Source organism: Photinus pyralis, unplaced genomic scaffold (genome assembly GCF_008802855.1).
Source record: "Photinus pyralis isolate 1611_PpyrPB1 unplaced genomic scaffold, Ppyr1.3 Ppyr1.4_LG4, whole genome shotgun sequence".
Taxonomy (NCBI): domain Eukaryota; kingdom Metazoa; phylum Arthropoda; class Insecta; order Coleoptera; family Lampyridae; genus Photinus; species Photinus pyralis.
The window spans coordinates 47,274,348-47,291,614 of NW_022170511.1; the positions used below are offsets into that span (position 1 = coordinate 47,274,348).

The following is a 17,267-nucleotide window of genomic DNA, read 5'->3' on the forward strand; positions in this document are numbered from 1 at the left end:
CATATAGAGTAATCGCCAACGCAGGCACAAACTCATATTTCATCCAGCGAGACAGAGAACAGGTGAAGGTTCATATCCATGACCTACGACCAGCACCCACTCGTAGAGAGGCCGCACCTGACCCGCCACCAAGACCCGCCATCTCGCCCACACCACCACGCCACAAAAGAACATCCCGCCACTACAACATACCGCAACGAATCCAGCCAGCACAGGAAGCTAACACGGCGCAGCCAGCCACGTCCAACCACCACCCGCCGAATCCTTCGAAACGGGGTGGAACTGTTACCCTTACTCGGTAGGCAGAGCCTACTATACTAGGGATTAGCGGCGGCTACCTATATAAGCACCAACCGACAGCACTAAGATCCATCCATCGATCGAGCGTCTTGCATCAACCCTGGGAGTAGGCAGATTGAGGCCTAGGGCAACTCACCATTTCCGTACCGCTACTCTAAGTAGTTTGATACGCGCCATCGACTATTCTATCTACTTACTCTGTACATACGTTGTTCTTGTCTTTTGACTGTGTATATAGTGTAATATATGTTATTTAAACTGCCACGTTATTCTACCCGGTAACAAATGCAACTGTTCTTCGGGAAATCTCGCAATCCTCCAGATTTTCTCCGGAGTGCCGTGAAGGATCGTCTTCGCCTTCGATGTAGTGGCTGGATGGAGATGTTTTCTCTCGGTTCTTTCTCTTGATTTTCTTAAAAAAGTCGCCTCAATTCGTTGCCCCGCATCTAACAACATTGTACATGTTTTTCGCGCACCTTCGTTTCGAACTGTTGCAGTGTAGTGGTTGTACAAGACAATGATACGACTGCTACAGTGCTACTTACCTACAGCATTGTCGTTTGGTGGCGGAAACTAGCAAGTAACCACAGTCAACAAAGTAAGTAGTTCCTATGACCAATTTGCGAAAGGAGAAGACAATCGAAAACCTCGAACCCGTAGATACAATAAAAACATTAGTTAAACAGACACATGTTGGAATTCGAATAGATATTATTGTAATTATTATTACAAATTCTTTCGTGTGGTTTATCAAAAGTATTACTTTTTATATTCAATGTTTTAATATTCTGAATTCAATTTTTACTCAACAAATTTACCTACTGTTTTTTTGTCATTATAAAAAGGGTGTGATTCAAGGCTAAGCAGTATATGTAAAACATTACGACGCGGCGGCAATGATGATTGATGTATGTATAAAACGTCATTATAGGGAAAAAAGCTTACATATACCTACTCGCAAAATAAAATAAGGATTTGCCTATTATAACATTAGTTAATACTAAGCGATAGAAGTGTACTATTCTAACCTTGTATTGAAGTGACAAAAACGAAATTTTTAAAGAGAGATAAAATTACCACTTAACAATTTGATATCAAGTGTATAACACAATAACATAAGCAAACGTAAACGTTGTTGGTTAAAGATTATTTAGTGAGTACGTATACAATTGCATCGACTAGCAGTTTATTTAAATCGAAAATTTATTGTTAAACAAGAAAAAAGCGACTACTTCAGGTTAGCTCCGTTTCAGTAAACATCCTACAGTGAAACAACACAACAGTTCGGTATGAAAAACGAACAAGATTCTGTGTCAAAATATAAAAATCGAACTTACGGCTCGAGGGTAAATCCACCATTTTGACAGTAATTCGCTTTCATTGGAGTTGCTAAGGGGTTGTTTTCCAAAGCCGGCCAATCCCACTTCGGCAAATAGCACGCGCGAATTCTCATTGGAGTACTAAAACTACCCCTCATTTAGCGCGGTACGAAGTTAGTAGTAACGTAGGTGCGGGAATTTCCCAAATGCACTCTCTCTAATCGAAGTAGCGCGTATGCAGTTTGGGATGTCTGTAAAAGGTCTGGTTCAAACCAGAAGATAACAGAACAACACTATCACGATTTAATGTTGTTATAGTCACTTGCCGTTTGGCTTAGGCATAAGCTAGTCATATTGGGATCAGAGTTAACTGTGCTCCAAAATTTAATTGAATCAGTCACAGATATTAACTATATCAAGCTTCAGCCAATTGTTTGTGATTGAGTTTTAATAAAGAACAGGTGCTGCTGTTGCTTCTTGAATTGTGCTGTGCTTTCACGAATTCAAAACTTTTTCTAATTTAATATGAAGTTTTCACTGAACATCAATTCAGTTAATTCGAACCCAATGGTGAACATTTTATTAAATTTTTTGTCGCGCGTATTCGAGTAACGTGCGGTGCGTTTATCTAACAACATCGCGCGGGATATATAAACTTAAAAACAACTGCCAATTAATGAATAGAATTAACGTTGTCAATTAACAGACAAATTGTTCGCGTAGAACTACGCTCTGTGTACCTACATCGTTAATCGGAAATGGTTTTTTAATTAACAATTGTTTTAAACAGCCTCACGTTGGATTTCAAGGGTGTAGGGGCGTTGGGCGCTTCGTCAGCCCACGCATCCGACGAACTTTCCCATCAACAATTTAACATTTTTCCGGCGATATTCAGCCGGCAATTAAACTTTAATACCTGCCCGCAAAAATCTATGATGGACGATTTAAGACCGAACCTCGTCGGTGTCGGCAATTTACTAGGCGTTTCGGGCTTATTAGACGACCATCACGGACATCTAATGAGCGGTAGTACGAACGGTGATAAAGGAACTCCAAGAAAGTGCAATACTAGTGGATCGTCCGCCGAGGACTTTACAGCTTTATATGGTGCTTTACCGCATTCGCACGACCATCATGCTCACACACCGGCACATACGCCGCCGTCCGCAACAAGATCTATTACGGATCATTCAGGTTAGTTTACATTTCCTTTATAAAATTATGGGTAACGGGTTACCATTGAATAAGATTCATTACTTGCCCAGAAAATGATTATAGCACATCATCAGGAGGGCATTTTTTCATGTTGTGCTTTATAAAGACAAGTGGTATAAGAAACAGAACCACTTACAAGGGGAAAACCAGAAACCATATTGACATAGGTTACCTCCAGTGGCCTTTACCAACCTTACATGTTAAATTTAATCATTTAGCACTTGATTTCCACCTACGCAGGATGAAAAGTTATACCCACCTTGTATACTATCAATCGTTGTATAATTTTAACAAACGAAGTTCAATAGCAATGTATCTTTAGATAAGTAGGTATAGTATTTTTTACAAATTTAAAAAGAACAGTATCGCAAACTTGCAATGAGAAATGGGCATAAGGGTGAGTTTTTCCGTTATTTAGCATGATTAAATAGGAAATGAATTTCAGTTTAAAATCTTAATTTAGAAGGCTCTTTGTTTTCGTAATAAATATTCCCATGGATAATAGCAGACGCGTTTTGAATGATGGACACTTGCGCCCAAGTAATTAAGTTTTAATTTTCATTTTATTGATGTCACTGTTAATGAAAGGAAGACAATTGCGATTTGCGACCCACAAAAGAAGTGGCTTTGATAGGAAAGCTTTGGAAAAACATAATTTATTACAATTGTGTTCGCAGTACGTACCTATATACAAAATTAAGAAATTAAATTAAGAAGTTATCGTAATTTTTGAATATACCTATATTCCATGTATATTCCGCCTCCTTCTTCATTTTTTATGTTGATTACTTGACATTTTTCAAGTACCTACCTGTATATGAATATCCCAGTTAATTTTAACTTTTTAACGTATAGTTTTAGTTAAACATACCGGACACACGGGTTTGTGTAGGTTTTTTATTTTGCAAAAGAGCATATACAATTGATACCTAGCGTGCGTGTTTTCCTATCGGTGCTGTTAAGGTCCACATGAATTCTGTATGATTGAAAAAAATGTGTACATGTTCCGTCGCAGATAAAATGTTTCCCTTATTGCAGAACGAACATTCTTCCTATTCCACACAGTTTTTTTCCCGAATTAGAAATTTTATACCGCCTCATTGAAGCTTGAATTTGAAATTTCTTCTGATGTCGTCTTAACCCACGTGCGGTACAGTAAATTCGGTTGAGTGTCCATTACAACGTAGATCCTCAATTATTTGACATCTCCTGTTGACAAATTTTTGATGCAGGCAGATCACTGTCAAGCCGTCATCTTATCTACTTACACGCTTCTTTGGTTTGGAGACCCATATTTTAGCTTCTGCAGAGACTATGTTTGGTCTGCACAAATTTGGTTAGCTTTCGTTTTAATCACAATGGAGTTTTTTGCCTCTACACTGCCACGTTATGCATTCTCCTTTTTCACGTTTAACTCTATACCTACGTAAAGCCTTTATAAATCGCACATGTTTTTCTTATTGTGGTTGTATGATTTCTATTTCGCCCATTTTGGGTAGTCCGTATTAGGTAGTACTAGATAACAGAATGTCGACTAAGAATTTAATAACAACAGATAGGGAGTAGATCAGCCCTCACTTATACACTAAACTAGGCAGCTAATACAACTAGGTAATTATCTGTTCACCCAACAGATGCAGTTAAGCCACTCCAAATAAATTTTGGCTAATGTAATAAGAGGCCCGTTTCACAGCCACAAAATTATAAAAACCGGGAAATTTAAAAATCGCATGTCACATTGACATGACTAAGTTACCAAGCGTCACGTTTTGAATATTGACATTTCAACACACAACAGGAGTTTCAAATTATTTACTAGGTTCTTGTAAAAATTACATGTGAAGGTACAAGAGACTGCAAATTATTACAGTGAAGAAAAGTTGGACTCCGAAATATCAATTTACCACATTTTGTTCTCCTCGGATTGCATTATGCTAATTTTAACAGTCACATTTCTTACGGATTGTTCAAATAACAGAGGAGGGTCTTTTATTTTAAATGTGGCTTTTTCCTTCCATACCTTGCTTGCTTTGCCATTGCTTGCTTACAGTATGCCGACATACAAGTTTCGCCTATAGGGAATACAACTTCCTACCTTCTTCCCTTCCCGGTATTGTCTAATTTCTCGCAAGAATCAACGTCTCCAGTTAGGTAATGATCTCCTTTTCCTTCAGAATACTATTGCCGCGGGACTTTTTCCCGTATCTGTAAGGACAAGTATACAATGTACATTACATGTAATAGTAGATTACATATCGAGCTGGGAAGTGGTTCATTACCTACGCCGAGGGCCTAAGGTAAGGTACATCAGGATTTGTAAGTCACATAAAAAACGGTTATATTACGCGTAACTTACGGTAACTTAGGTCGGTTTTTTTATGTAGGTAATTTATGCCTTTTATGAAATTTACGTAACTTATGTTTATTTAAATAACCGTAATTTTTGTAAATTTACATAAATTTAATACCTATTTGATACATTCCGAACGGTACTACCACAGACCATCAACGGTACTACCAACGTAAACGATTCACCGTCCTCAACTTCCATGATTCACATCCCGTTCTCCAAGAATATTCCATACCAGCGAATATTTGCTTAAGTCACAAGTTGTGGCGTGCTTTATCGTATGGTGTGATATGTCAATAAAAAGAGATATTGAATGTCATAATACTCAAAATATCAGTAAAGGGAAGAAGTCGATACCGAAAAAAACGTGTAATTTCACACCACTATTGTGAATAAAAGTTATTTACATAAAAGTCAGGAAAATGACATATTACTGGCAAGGACATATTGAAGTGCGAGGCAAGTAATGTCATTTTATCTACGACCATTAAATTATGCGCTTATAATATGCCTCTATTTCTATAAATAATGCTAGCCATAATTAATTGCTATGCAGTTATGGAATCAAACTTGGGCTATGATTGGTTGCAATCCATTGAATAATATTCATAACTCAATGGTTCCAAAATAGCGCGCTCCTTGAAAACAAAACATGAAAATGTTAATTATCGTGACAATCATTCTCGCTAGTATTTTTCCGTTAGCTTATTCATAAGTTAGGAATGGACCTCGATAGTGAGAACGAAAATAATGAACTCGTGGCCGTGGGTACACCTCCTGAGGTTATGCACCAGGCAGAAGTGTGTTCAAATTTATTGCCTGAAAAGTCTCGAACGAAGTACGAACACGTATATGGAAAGTTTATGGAATGGAGACGTCAAAAAAAGGTATCCTCTTTATCTGAAAATGTTCTTCTTGTATACTTCTAAGAGTTATCTAAAAAGTATTCTTCCTCTTCACTGTGGACATTCTATTCGATGTTACGAACTACATTAAATCTTGATGATGGAGTGGAAATTGATAAATATCCCAAACTACGTACTTTCCTTAAACGTAAATCAGATGGACATCTTAAGAAGAAATCTAAAATCTTCAGCCCCGAGGAGATAAATGCATTTTTTAATAATGCACCTGACGAAGTATATCTTGCAACAAAGGTTTCTGACGTTTCTTAGTACGGTTCTTAGTTTAATCTTTCGTATTTTTAGGTTGCATTGATAATGGGTTTAATGGGTGCATGTCGAACCTGTGAGTTAAGTGACATGAAAGTCGAGGATATTAAAGATTTTGAAGGGGGAGTTATTATCACAATACCTAAAACTAAAACTAAAATTGTCCGAACGTTTACAGTTACGGGTCAATTCTTTGATATATACAAGAAATATGCGAAATTGCGCCCACCTACCGTACAATCCCCCTTCTTTTTTTTAAATTTCCAAAAGGGAAAATACACAAGCCAAAAAATTGGAATTAACAAATTTGCGAAAATGCCCAAAGATATTGCTACCTTTTTGAGAATTACAAACACGGATTTATACACCGGTCACTATTTCCGAAGAACATCCGCAACAATCCTAATTGATGCTGGTGGAGACATCATGGCTTTGAAACGACACGGTGGCTGGAAATCGACAGCCGTAGCCGAAGGATACGTTGATACTTCCTTGACAAATAAGTTGGATACCGCTACAAAAATTTCAAGCTCTGTGATTTCTACTTCCAATATCGCTCCACAACCTGCAGCATCATCATCAAGACATCTTGTAGTACTAACGTATTAAATGCAAATGCACATTTTGAGACCCATGCTCAAACCAACTTGCAACCAAATTCTATAACATTTGTTAATTACGGTACTATGACAGTTAATTTTTCAAGATCTACCACAGAACTTACTCCGCCATAATTCGACGTTAAATAAGAAATCTTTCCTTTATAGAATTAAATCCTGCTTACTTTGTTTTCATTTTAGTTATTTTTGCGAGTATTTATTGTAATGTAAATGCTAATAAAATATTAATCTAATTGAAGTAATAGTCGTAGATAAAGTATAGTATTACACTCGCATGTTATGGCTCTTATTCACTCGGTTTACTTGCTCCACTCGCTCGCAAGCTCGCTCGCGTCGCAAACGTCAACCTCGTGAATAATAAGCATCATAACATGCTCGTATAATAATATACTATTACTGACGAGTTTTGTATTAAATTGTACCCGAATCGTATTTTAATATAAAATTTCAATTTGTCTATAAAACTTTTGATTAATGTCAATCTGTCAGCGATGACAGAAGTCATTATAGACATTTACAAATGTCACAAATACTGAACCAAAACAAATGTTCTTCATTATTTCCTTCATGTAGTAAAAGCATTAGAATTGCTATGGTTAGGTACTGTCCATATTTCAACGATTAATTTACAAACGTCAAAACTCAAAATTTTACCGCGGTTAAAAATGTGTCAAAATTTTACCGCTTCTGATTGTATTAGTTTCAAATATCAAAGATGCTTAGACAAATCCAAACTAGCTGTTGCTAAGATACGAAACTGTCAGTCCGAACAAGTCTACCTAATGTGCTAATTTCGAATGCACTTATCTCTTGCCCGATATCCAGTTTTGGTGCAAATTCTTTCGGAAATATTGAAACCGCTGAGAATATTTATTCAAGAAATAATCATGCCGAATATCCCGCGTGTTAAAATATAGCCTGATTAAATTTTGCCGTTTTTTGGCAAATTGTTTTGCTAAGGACTACGCACTCGGGATTTCTTTACGTGTCAAATTGACTCGACGTACTTCTAAGCAAAACATTTGACGAAAACGTCAAAGTGTAATCGGCTATTTTTATGCACTTGGGATATTACTCTTGATTAGAATGTTGGCAGGTAATTTTTTAGGCGGAGAAAAATAAGCTCCCGCTCTCGCTCCCGCTGTATTCATCAAGTCCCACAGAAGTTTTAAGTTACTCTATAATCAGCTCACTACTTTTTGATAGCTCTTCAAAAACGCTATTTTGTTCGTATAAATGAGAAATTGCGGCAAGGTAAATACAAAATATAAATGACAGGTTTGACGTTAAGGATGTCAATTCAGATACGGCAATTACAATTGCCAGCAAATAGTTGTGCGTGATACAGGCTTTGAAAATTCGGCCAATTAAAAATGTTCATTTAAATTTGCCGGGATTTTTTTGGGAGGAGCTTAACTACATCTGTTGGGTGAACAGATAATAGGTATGTACGAAATGTAAATAAATCCCCGGATAAATCATATCACTTGAACTTTCCCTTCCCCACATAACAGAACCTTCTTTGAGAGTTTTCTTTTAATGTATATGTTACGCACAAATATCGAAAACGCTCATTGAGCGAAAATAACGCACACAACGCATTATGGCCGAAGCTAAATGACCAAAGACCGAAATTATTTAATTTATTATTTATATATATATATTTATTTTTGCGTGTTATATCCGTTAACTTATGACCACAACGCGTTGGGGTCATTTTAGAAGCGCCCACATCGTTTGAAGAATGACCATAATACATTGAATTATTTATTAAGACAACATATCAAAAAAGCATAATGAAAACATCATACATTTTGAAAATATCAACGTCACGAAAACGTTATTTCGGTGTAAACACCACAAATAATGACGGGACATCCTGTATATAAGAATATTTCAATTTATTAAGTGTAAATCGGGGGATTATCTGCTATAGCCACAGAGGTGCTTTTGTTTGAATTTGAATTTACGTATTTGTTGTTCCCTTTAGAATTGTTTGTAATTGTGTAATATGCTTAATGTAATACACTTGTGCTCCAATTGCGTATTTTATAAGAGGTTTATAATAAGACCTTTTAGTATAAGGTGAAAGTTAATTAATTTCAAAGAAAATGCACATCTGGTGCTGATAACAAGGTCGTAGGGGATTCGAACTATTGCGCATTATTTCGGCGTGAGTAAGAACATTTGGCGCGTTCCTGCGAAACTGGAGTTATCAAGTCTAAGCGTAAAAATAGTAAGTAATTCAGTAATTTAAAATTTCTAATATTTTTAGTGCACTTTCACTTAAAAAAAATAAAAGTGCACTGTCTGTCTGTCTGAGTCACAAAAGATCCGGAACTATAACACTTATAGACTTACTATTGGTGCCATTCGGTCAGAAATTAAAAAATATTTCATGTTTGTATTCTCGTTAAGGCATGAAATGTCCATAAGGGCTATTCAAACCGAAAAAACAAACTTGCTCACAAGCTACTTAACGAATTTTTTTTAACTATCGACCGCCTAAGTGCGGGGTAACTTGTAAAAACAAGCTTTGTAAGCGTTTCTTTTTTCATGAATTTTGTTTTAATATTTCATTTCAGTTGTTTCGGAATATATTTTTATGATTTTGTCATTGTCAATCAATTAATTGTGTGTTTATTCGAATCCCTTGTGTGATCCGAATAGAGTTTTCATATCAGATTTTTTTGTGTAGTTAATTCTTAGCAATTCTCGGAAGTTGATCGATGATACTGAGTCTCCCAAAACATTAATTTAGGTTAATATTGAGATTTTTCTTTGTAGCAGATGCTGGAAGTGTACGAGGAGAGATTATAGAAGTTCGAATTTTAATTTGCTTGAGCTAGCTGGGCAGGTGTTTTGTGGGCGGTGTAGTTGACCGCATTCCATTGCACACAGCAATCCTTGCGTTTACTGGATTCAGCGAAAAAGTTAACATTTCTCATTAACTCCTAGGGGAGTTTTTAATAGTATTGTATAATTTGAAAATAAAGGGAAATAAAATGAAGTCATATTGACGGTGTACCCGAATACATTTCTAATTAGGTGGGTTCATTATTCATAATTCCATAATTGCCAAGGAAATGTCACTTGACGCTTGCTTATAAAAATCATCGTATTTGTAAATAAAATGGCTTTGGTTGAAGAAGATAATATCGGGTGATCGAAAAGAATTGCACACAGTTTAAATTGGACTCTTTAAGTTTTTAATGTTTTTTACTTAAGGAATTGGCAAACATGTTTCGAAGGTAGTTTATTTTTATTGATTGGTATCAGCTGCCTCAGTAACTATGGAAGCAACCTCGGATACAACAAACAAAACAAAATCTTCATTAATCCATGGCCTACTATTTAAGAACAGTAAAAAAAACAAGATTTTATTGATTTTCATGGGTAAAATTAAGAAAATATATAAATTGTGATACATCAATACAATCAGGAAAAATAATGAATAAGATTGAAGTTAAAATATACGAATATGTTGCATTTCAAAATACCCACTTAGGGTCTTTTTTACCTACGTCACTGGATTCTACGTAAAAATATCTAAAATAAGCGGGTTTTATCTTTTTTTTAATCTTACACAAGTAGTAAGATAATTATGATGATATACCAAAAAGGAACACTGTTCGTTTTCACCCTATACCTCAAAAACAAACGTAGTTACATTGATTCTGTTTGTGGTTTCACAAAAATGGTTATTTTCACAGGGTACCTATCTCTGAATAACGTAGTATTGTCTTGATTTTGGTATTCTTTCAGCGTTTTTATTTCTTACACATTTCTTAACAAAAAATTCACAGATTTCACAATCCATGCAACTATCAGAAACATTGGAAATGACAACCGTATAACGCCATATGTAAAACACAAATAACCCTTATTATCCACAATCACTTGCTCCACTCGCTCGCAAACTCGCTCGTGTCGCAAATAATAGCGTCGTAACATGCGGCATGCGCGAAAATTTTAGATTAGAATTAACAAAACCATTGAATAAAAACTTAACAAAACCCTAGCACACTGTTAAGTAAGTACCGTATCGACAGTATCCGCGACTTTTCCTGAATCTACCAATTGCGGTCGAGTACGGTACACTCATCACTTCAGGCGACACCGGGTCTTTTCTCTACAACGAAAACATACCCACAACAATAGTTTGCGTAATTGGACCACATTGTGGAGGACTGTTTGTTGTTACTCATATTATTAAAATATGCCAATAAACAGTTTTCGGTAATATTTACTACCCTATTTGCCTCACACCAATCATTGAAGTTTTGTATTCCTTCTCGTACTTCGGCCTTGATTTTGTAGGTAATAATTTTTCTACTGCAGAGTTTGCAATATCACGCAATTCTGGGGACGTAGAAGAGAACTCCGAATCTGAATTCATTTTAATAAAATAACTACAAAATCCAAACTACAGATTTAAATTTTCAATTTGAATTGACATTTGTTACCAACTTTTCATTGCTGCCAATCTAGGAACTTTAATTTTCTCCATACGTATTTTGAATTAAATTTTCAAACAACATTTTTTATTTTCACTCGAAATAGAAAAAATAGTATGAAAAACACGTGTTACAATGCTTTATTGTAATACCTACTCCTATCTTGTGGACACTCGTGGCTCCGCTTCGCTACGCCCCTCGTGCCACAAGATAATCGTATTATAGTCACATTGTAACACTTTTCTTTCAATATACCTACTATTCCAATGCTAAAATCCTGTCGTTTCATTACCTACACATCCTATCTTGTTCCTTATTCGCCAACTTATTCCTGCAAAACAGGACAAGAAATTTATAATACACTATTTACTCTTATTAGAACCGGTAATTTTTTATCCATTTGCTAGATTTTACACCTTTGGTTTCAAATAAATTATAATCGATTAACACCTTTTTGTGGGACTAATTGTTCTTGTAGTTTTCCGTAACATTTTGTGACGAAAAAAAAAACAAAATGCAACCTATTATACACTTATAAAATTACAGTGATTTCGCTCGTCCTACTTCACAATGCGTATAAAGCGAAATCCTAATTTCAATATGAACATGTGTGCTTAGCGCAAGTACAATATGTCAAATTGAGTGTTAACCGGGGTTTGTAATCCCTCTATGTGCGGTTGTCTTCTTCTCCTTTATTGTAGATCCATATGCTGCGGACTAAGTATAGTAAATTGACACTTCATTATGGACACCATGAGCAGTCATTATAGTCCCAGATGTACTCAAAAGGTCGCCCCCTTAGATTCCACTTTGTCGTGAATTGTGTATGGGGTTTGTAGTGTTACTATTGTAAAGGTGACGACGAACCATAAATATATCAGGTATTAACTTATTTAGTACAATTTATATTCATTTTTAATTAGCATTGCGTTACATTGATTGATTTTCAACACACTTTTATTGTAGGTAAACTTAAAGCCCAGATTTTCATTTAAATTCGGTATTCGTTTGAATTTAGGGGAATGTGTGTTTATTTAGGTAGATGATATCGGATTTTAATAAATCCAACTTTTGTGTAGGTATGTGAGGTTTGACAGTAAGATTAGCAATTATTTCACACTGCATTTATATGCATATTCGCTATCATTTTTACGAAAGATTCAGTTGATAATTTTGAAATTCTGTTATGTACCTACCACACCGATAGATTTACGAGCAATTTGTCAGATCAATAAACTAGGCTAGGTATTGGAAATACAAATACAAAAAATGCATGAAAGTTGCTTCTTGGATATTGAAATAATGCGTTTCGACGGTTTCCTCAACGAAATTGGTGTAAATAACGAATATGGCATCGTCTGGTAAAAGTATACGTGATTGGTAGCTTTCAGTTTAAGCGATGCAGGCGTGACCCAATAGTACGCATCTAATGCCCACAACCTGAAAACTCTGCGACATCCTTTGATTGACCTCTCGAGCTATGTACAAAAGGCGCACGAAAGATCGAAAGTTAGTGTATCTATACGCACTATACAGGTTAATTCAAATTCGAGGGCCACCATGGGGATCTCGGAAACTAAGAGATAGGTAGGTAGTTTAAATTTGGCAAAGTTGCGTATTTTGATGCTTAACAAAATGCCGTTTAGAAACTGAAAAAATTCCGACTACTTTCGGAGATTTAAAACTAGCATCTTGTAGAGGAAAAAAGTGGCCATAATAATGTGTCATTTATTTTGAAATATCATTTTAAATAACTTCGGTCAAAAATAAAAACGATTTTGCAAAATTTCTGTTTCTCCGAAAGTAGTCGATATTTTTTTAGTTTCAAAACGGCATTTTGTTAAGCATCAAAATACGCAACGTTGCCCTCGAATTTGAATCAACCTGTATATGCCAATTGATCTAAATAATGATCAGCATGTTGGAGAGGAAATATGATTTAGGTTATTGACTTGGAACTTAGAGCCTGTTTTTACACATACCACGCACTCAAGCGTCCGACAGAGGAGAAATTTTAATTACTTACAGATTTTACTAATTGAAAAATAATCTGATCGTTCAGAATTTTGGGATATTCAGACGCACTTAGAACTGACACAAACACACGCTAACGGCTTCAGGAACTTAATGACAAGAAAACTGGCTTGTATTAGATGATAAAATTTGGTGGCTTTTATTTTTCATGAATCACAAACCTTGTCGAAAGGCTTCACTAAGCAACAACTGCATGGTTTACTCTCACTGGAACTACTCCTTTTTCCGCTAAGGGACAAAACTTTCTTTAAAGCCTTTCCATTTTGGCCCACCACGTACACCAACATAGTTCACGTTCACATAGTTGTGATGTCGTAACTTAAATCTCTCAATACGATTCCTTACTTCTTCTACACAACTTTATTATAATCACGATTAATTATGTTTCCAACACAAATAGAACCGACTGCCCAAAATAACCCCGTAACAAAATCACTCACTCCAACGTTCACCAAACAAAAAACCCCGTTTATACATTGTCTTCCGTATTTAAAGGATTCACCACTTCCACCATAAAATAATCCCGTTCTTTTAGATTTCGTAAACAAACAGCCAATCGGAACCAAATTTGAATAAGCAGTTTCGAAATAAACTGCGCAACTGTTGTTTTCTTATCAACGATAACATGTCCTTATCTTGAAACTAATTAAATTTCTCCTTACGTAACGCCATAACGAATGTTTTTATCGCAAACGACAAGATAACCTTTTATAACTCACGCAACATTCCACCAATTGTGTACTACTTAGAACACCTTCTAGCACCTTATGTAAATTGAACAAATTTACAAAAGCGATAAAATTAAAACGAAAATTACGCAAGTTTTTAAAAGGAAAAACAAATACTGAAATACACCTATTTTGTTGGGAGCTATCTGGTCGTATGTATACAAACAGTTTAGCTCTAAACACCTCATAAACGTCATATCTTCTCTAGGTTTTTCATTTTCTTACAGATGGCATTATTTGATAAAAACACAAAACTTTAAATGGATGTTTCTCCTAAACTATAAATGCCAGAACAAATCAAATGTCAAATAAAATGTATTTTACACTCTACCATTTTGAATACAACATAATATTACCCGAGCATTGCCGTTGGCGAGTTATTTTAGAAAAACGTAAAGAGTCGGGCATTTTTGTTGATTTTTGACCACAGTAATTTCTCTCGACGTTTGTCACACTCGCATTGACAAACTTGTTGTTTTCTCTCTCTTTACTATTCAAACAAGTCGGAAAAATAAAATCTTCACAGGACCTTTTGTAACCATTTAGCATTTTCTGCGTTGAATGTAACCGCAGGGAGTGTCTGGCTGAATGCGGTACATAGATATTTGAATATTGAGTTGGTATCATATGAGGAAAATATGGAAAATATCACTTTTGCTTTTGTCGTTGCAATGACAAGTACTTACTTTACGAAAGATGTGGAAATCTCATGAAATTCCAGAGACATCAAGTTAAAATTGCCAAAATTAATTATCTAAACGTATTTACGTGAATGGAATTTGCTATCCTTAATCTAGGTAAGGATATTATTCATATTGCCGTTTTAGGTCATTTTATATCACATGTTCCTGGCAAAGTTGTAGTTGATTATTGTATCATATATTCTCTATTGCATTTATTCGAAACCCAGCTACTGGAATCAGCAAGGTTAATCGTATCAGCATATGTTTGATTTTCCCATTCTAGTTCCATTCCCGGATGTTTTATCTTAACCGAAACAGTTATCGTTATCACTTGAGTATTAGACAATCTATTAGCTTGATCTATTAAGACACGTCAAATTGGGCAGTTGGTGAATCATTATGCATCGCCCGGGACCGCAATATTACCTCCTTCGAGTTGCCGAAGTTGGAGTCTCCCTTTGAAGAAGCCTAAATGTGGTAACATTATTTATGTAAAATGACGGTATTACTATTCTTTATGCAAAATGTTCCTTCGTCGATAATGACTTTATATGCGTTGGTCATCCAACATAAATTTAAGCATACGTTTTTTGTGTATGTTTATGCTCTTGTTGTATTGTTGCATGTATTTATTGTAGCGAGTATTCCGCTTGTGGACCTTTTGTCCATTTTATTACTTGTTCAAGATGTTTTATTGCATTATCGATTTGGTTTGCATTCGCTCAGGATTGTTTCACTGGGAGACCTAACTCTCTGTCTTCTCTGACTAGCCGGTTAATTCCGTTTTCTATTCATAAAGAATCGCTACAAGTTACCCATGAAAATGATAAAATAGCGTTGTTTGTTGGCTCTGACAGCTAAGTGGTAACCTTAAATGGGAATAAGTCTTCCAACTGAAAGTCTGATACGACAATAAATATACAAACCAATTACTTAATTCAAAAATAAAAGAAATCTTTCCCAGATAAGTTTCGTTAAAATATACATCAAAAATAGAAAACTTAATTTAATTTAATTTTTTAGATATGCACTTCGAAATATTGACCGTATACCTTAATAAATGCAATTCGCGGAGAGCAGTCATTTTTCGTATCTTCGCTCAAAATCGAATCTGTATTACCTCCGCGATTAAACGATTGCTCTTTCTTCATAAGTTAACAGCTCATTTGTTATTTATTATAACTGGAACATCGAAAAACTACTCACGTTTCACAACGAAATTGTTGACGCGAACCTTTTGGCAAAAAATGTAGACTCCTCTCCAAGCCGAGCTCCCGTTACAAGGTCCACCAAAAAATATACCAGAGGAGTAAGAGGAGTAAGTAAAAAATTGAAAAGTTGGAAAAATATAGCTAAGTTGATTAATTGAATAGGTAACAGATAAATTAACATAAATGACCACTTCGATTAATCGGCAGAAATAATACTTAAAAATGTTAAATAAAACCATTGAATTTTTTACAAAAGTTGACACGAAGACTGCTAAACGTTGCCAATTTTTAGTTTCAACGAAAAGAAAATGAAATACAGTCTGCGCATTAAAAATGATGCACCAATCGGAGCTCGTTAAATAAAACCGGCTGCGATAGCAGTGGTCCGCAATCAAACATATTTAACTTATATATTTTGTTTAGATAATATTATGTACATACATCTAGATATTAAACGAAATATTTAAAAGTGTGTAACAGAGAAAACAATCACTATTACAAATAAATTTCGTCCAACTGCTTTTTTGCCGGGAGAGTGCATCTGGCAAACATTGTATCTAAACGCTTTCTCTAGCAATCGAAAATGAAACACAAAATTCCCATAAGGCTTTGAATATATTGAAAAAAAAACCAATCATGAAATAAATCCAATTTACATTTCCTTTACAAGTTTTCAGCTATGAAATCAAGTTCAAATGGGTTTATAAATGATAAAATTCATGCAATACAAACGGCTTCAATTTACCAATAAGTGGTACCTTTAAGAATGCACAAGTTCAAATTTTTCAAACAGAGTTTACAACAATTTTCCTTACAGGTAAACAACCCATCATTTTAAAGAAATACCTGTATCTCAAAAATGTCCTTTCGCAAGCGATGGTGTTTATACAAAGTAGAGCTGGGAGCTCCTCGTACCGACAGTATTTCGAAAATTAATAATGGAACTTGCAGCTAAAGCTCGTCTAGCGACGGCAACTTTCTCTTATGTAGATTATCTGGGGAATCGGACAAAATTTTGTTCGGATGACAAGCAGGATTTTCTTTCTACGGCAATTTGTTGTTAACAGGTTGTTTCTGGACTCTTTCCACTAATACCAAAGGATAAACTTCCACTAATCAAATGTACACACCCTATCTTTCATTAATGTTCTTTTCAAATGCGGGCGTTTAGAACAATT

The 17,267-nt window shown here is 35.3% G+C and overlaps 1 protein-coding gene and 1 long non-coding RNA gene across 3 annotated transcripts in view; one reads left to right on the forward strand and one right to left on the reverse strand.

Annotated features, from left to right (window-relative positions):
• The window catches only part of LOC116168539 (homeobox protein prophet of Pit-1), a 62,316-nt gene that overhangs the window by 11,947 nt on the left and 33,102 nt on the right, over positions 1-17,267 (forward strand). Inside the window, exon 1 of one of the 2 annotated variants that reach the window (XM_031484439.1) lies at positions 1,877-2,813. The exons of the other annotated variant lie outside the window; for it this stretch is intronic. Coding sequence (XP_031340299.1) covers positions 2,552-2,813 — 262 coding nt within the window. The 5' untranslated portion in view covers positions 1,877-2,551. Of the gene's footprint in view, positions 1-1,876; positions 2,814-17,267 lie in introns of those variants that run through there. 2 annotated transcript variants of the gene reach the window in all.
• LOC116168540 lies at positions 3,778-14,023 on the reverse strand. The gene is made up of 3 exons (XR_004144779.1): positions 13,629-14,023; positions 4,103-5,039; positions 3,778-4,043 (listed from the first exon to the last, which is right to left on the reverse strand). It is a non-coding gene; the product is annotated as an uncharacterized LOC116168540 (long non-coding RNA).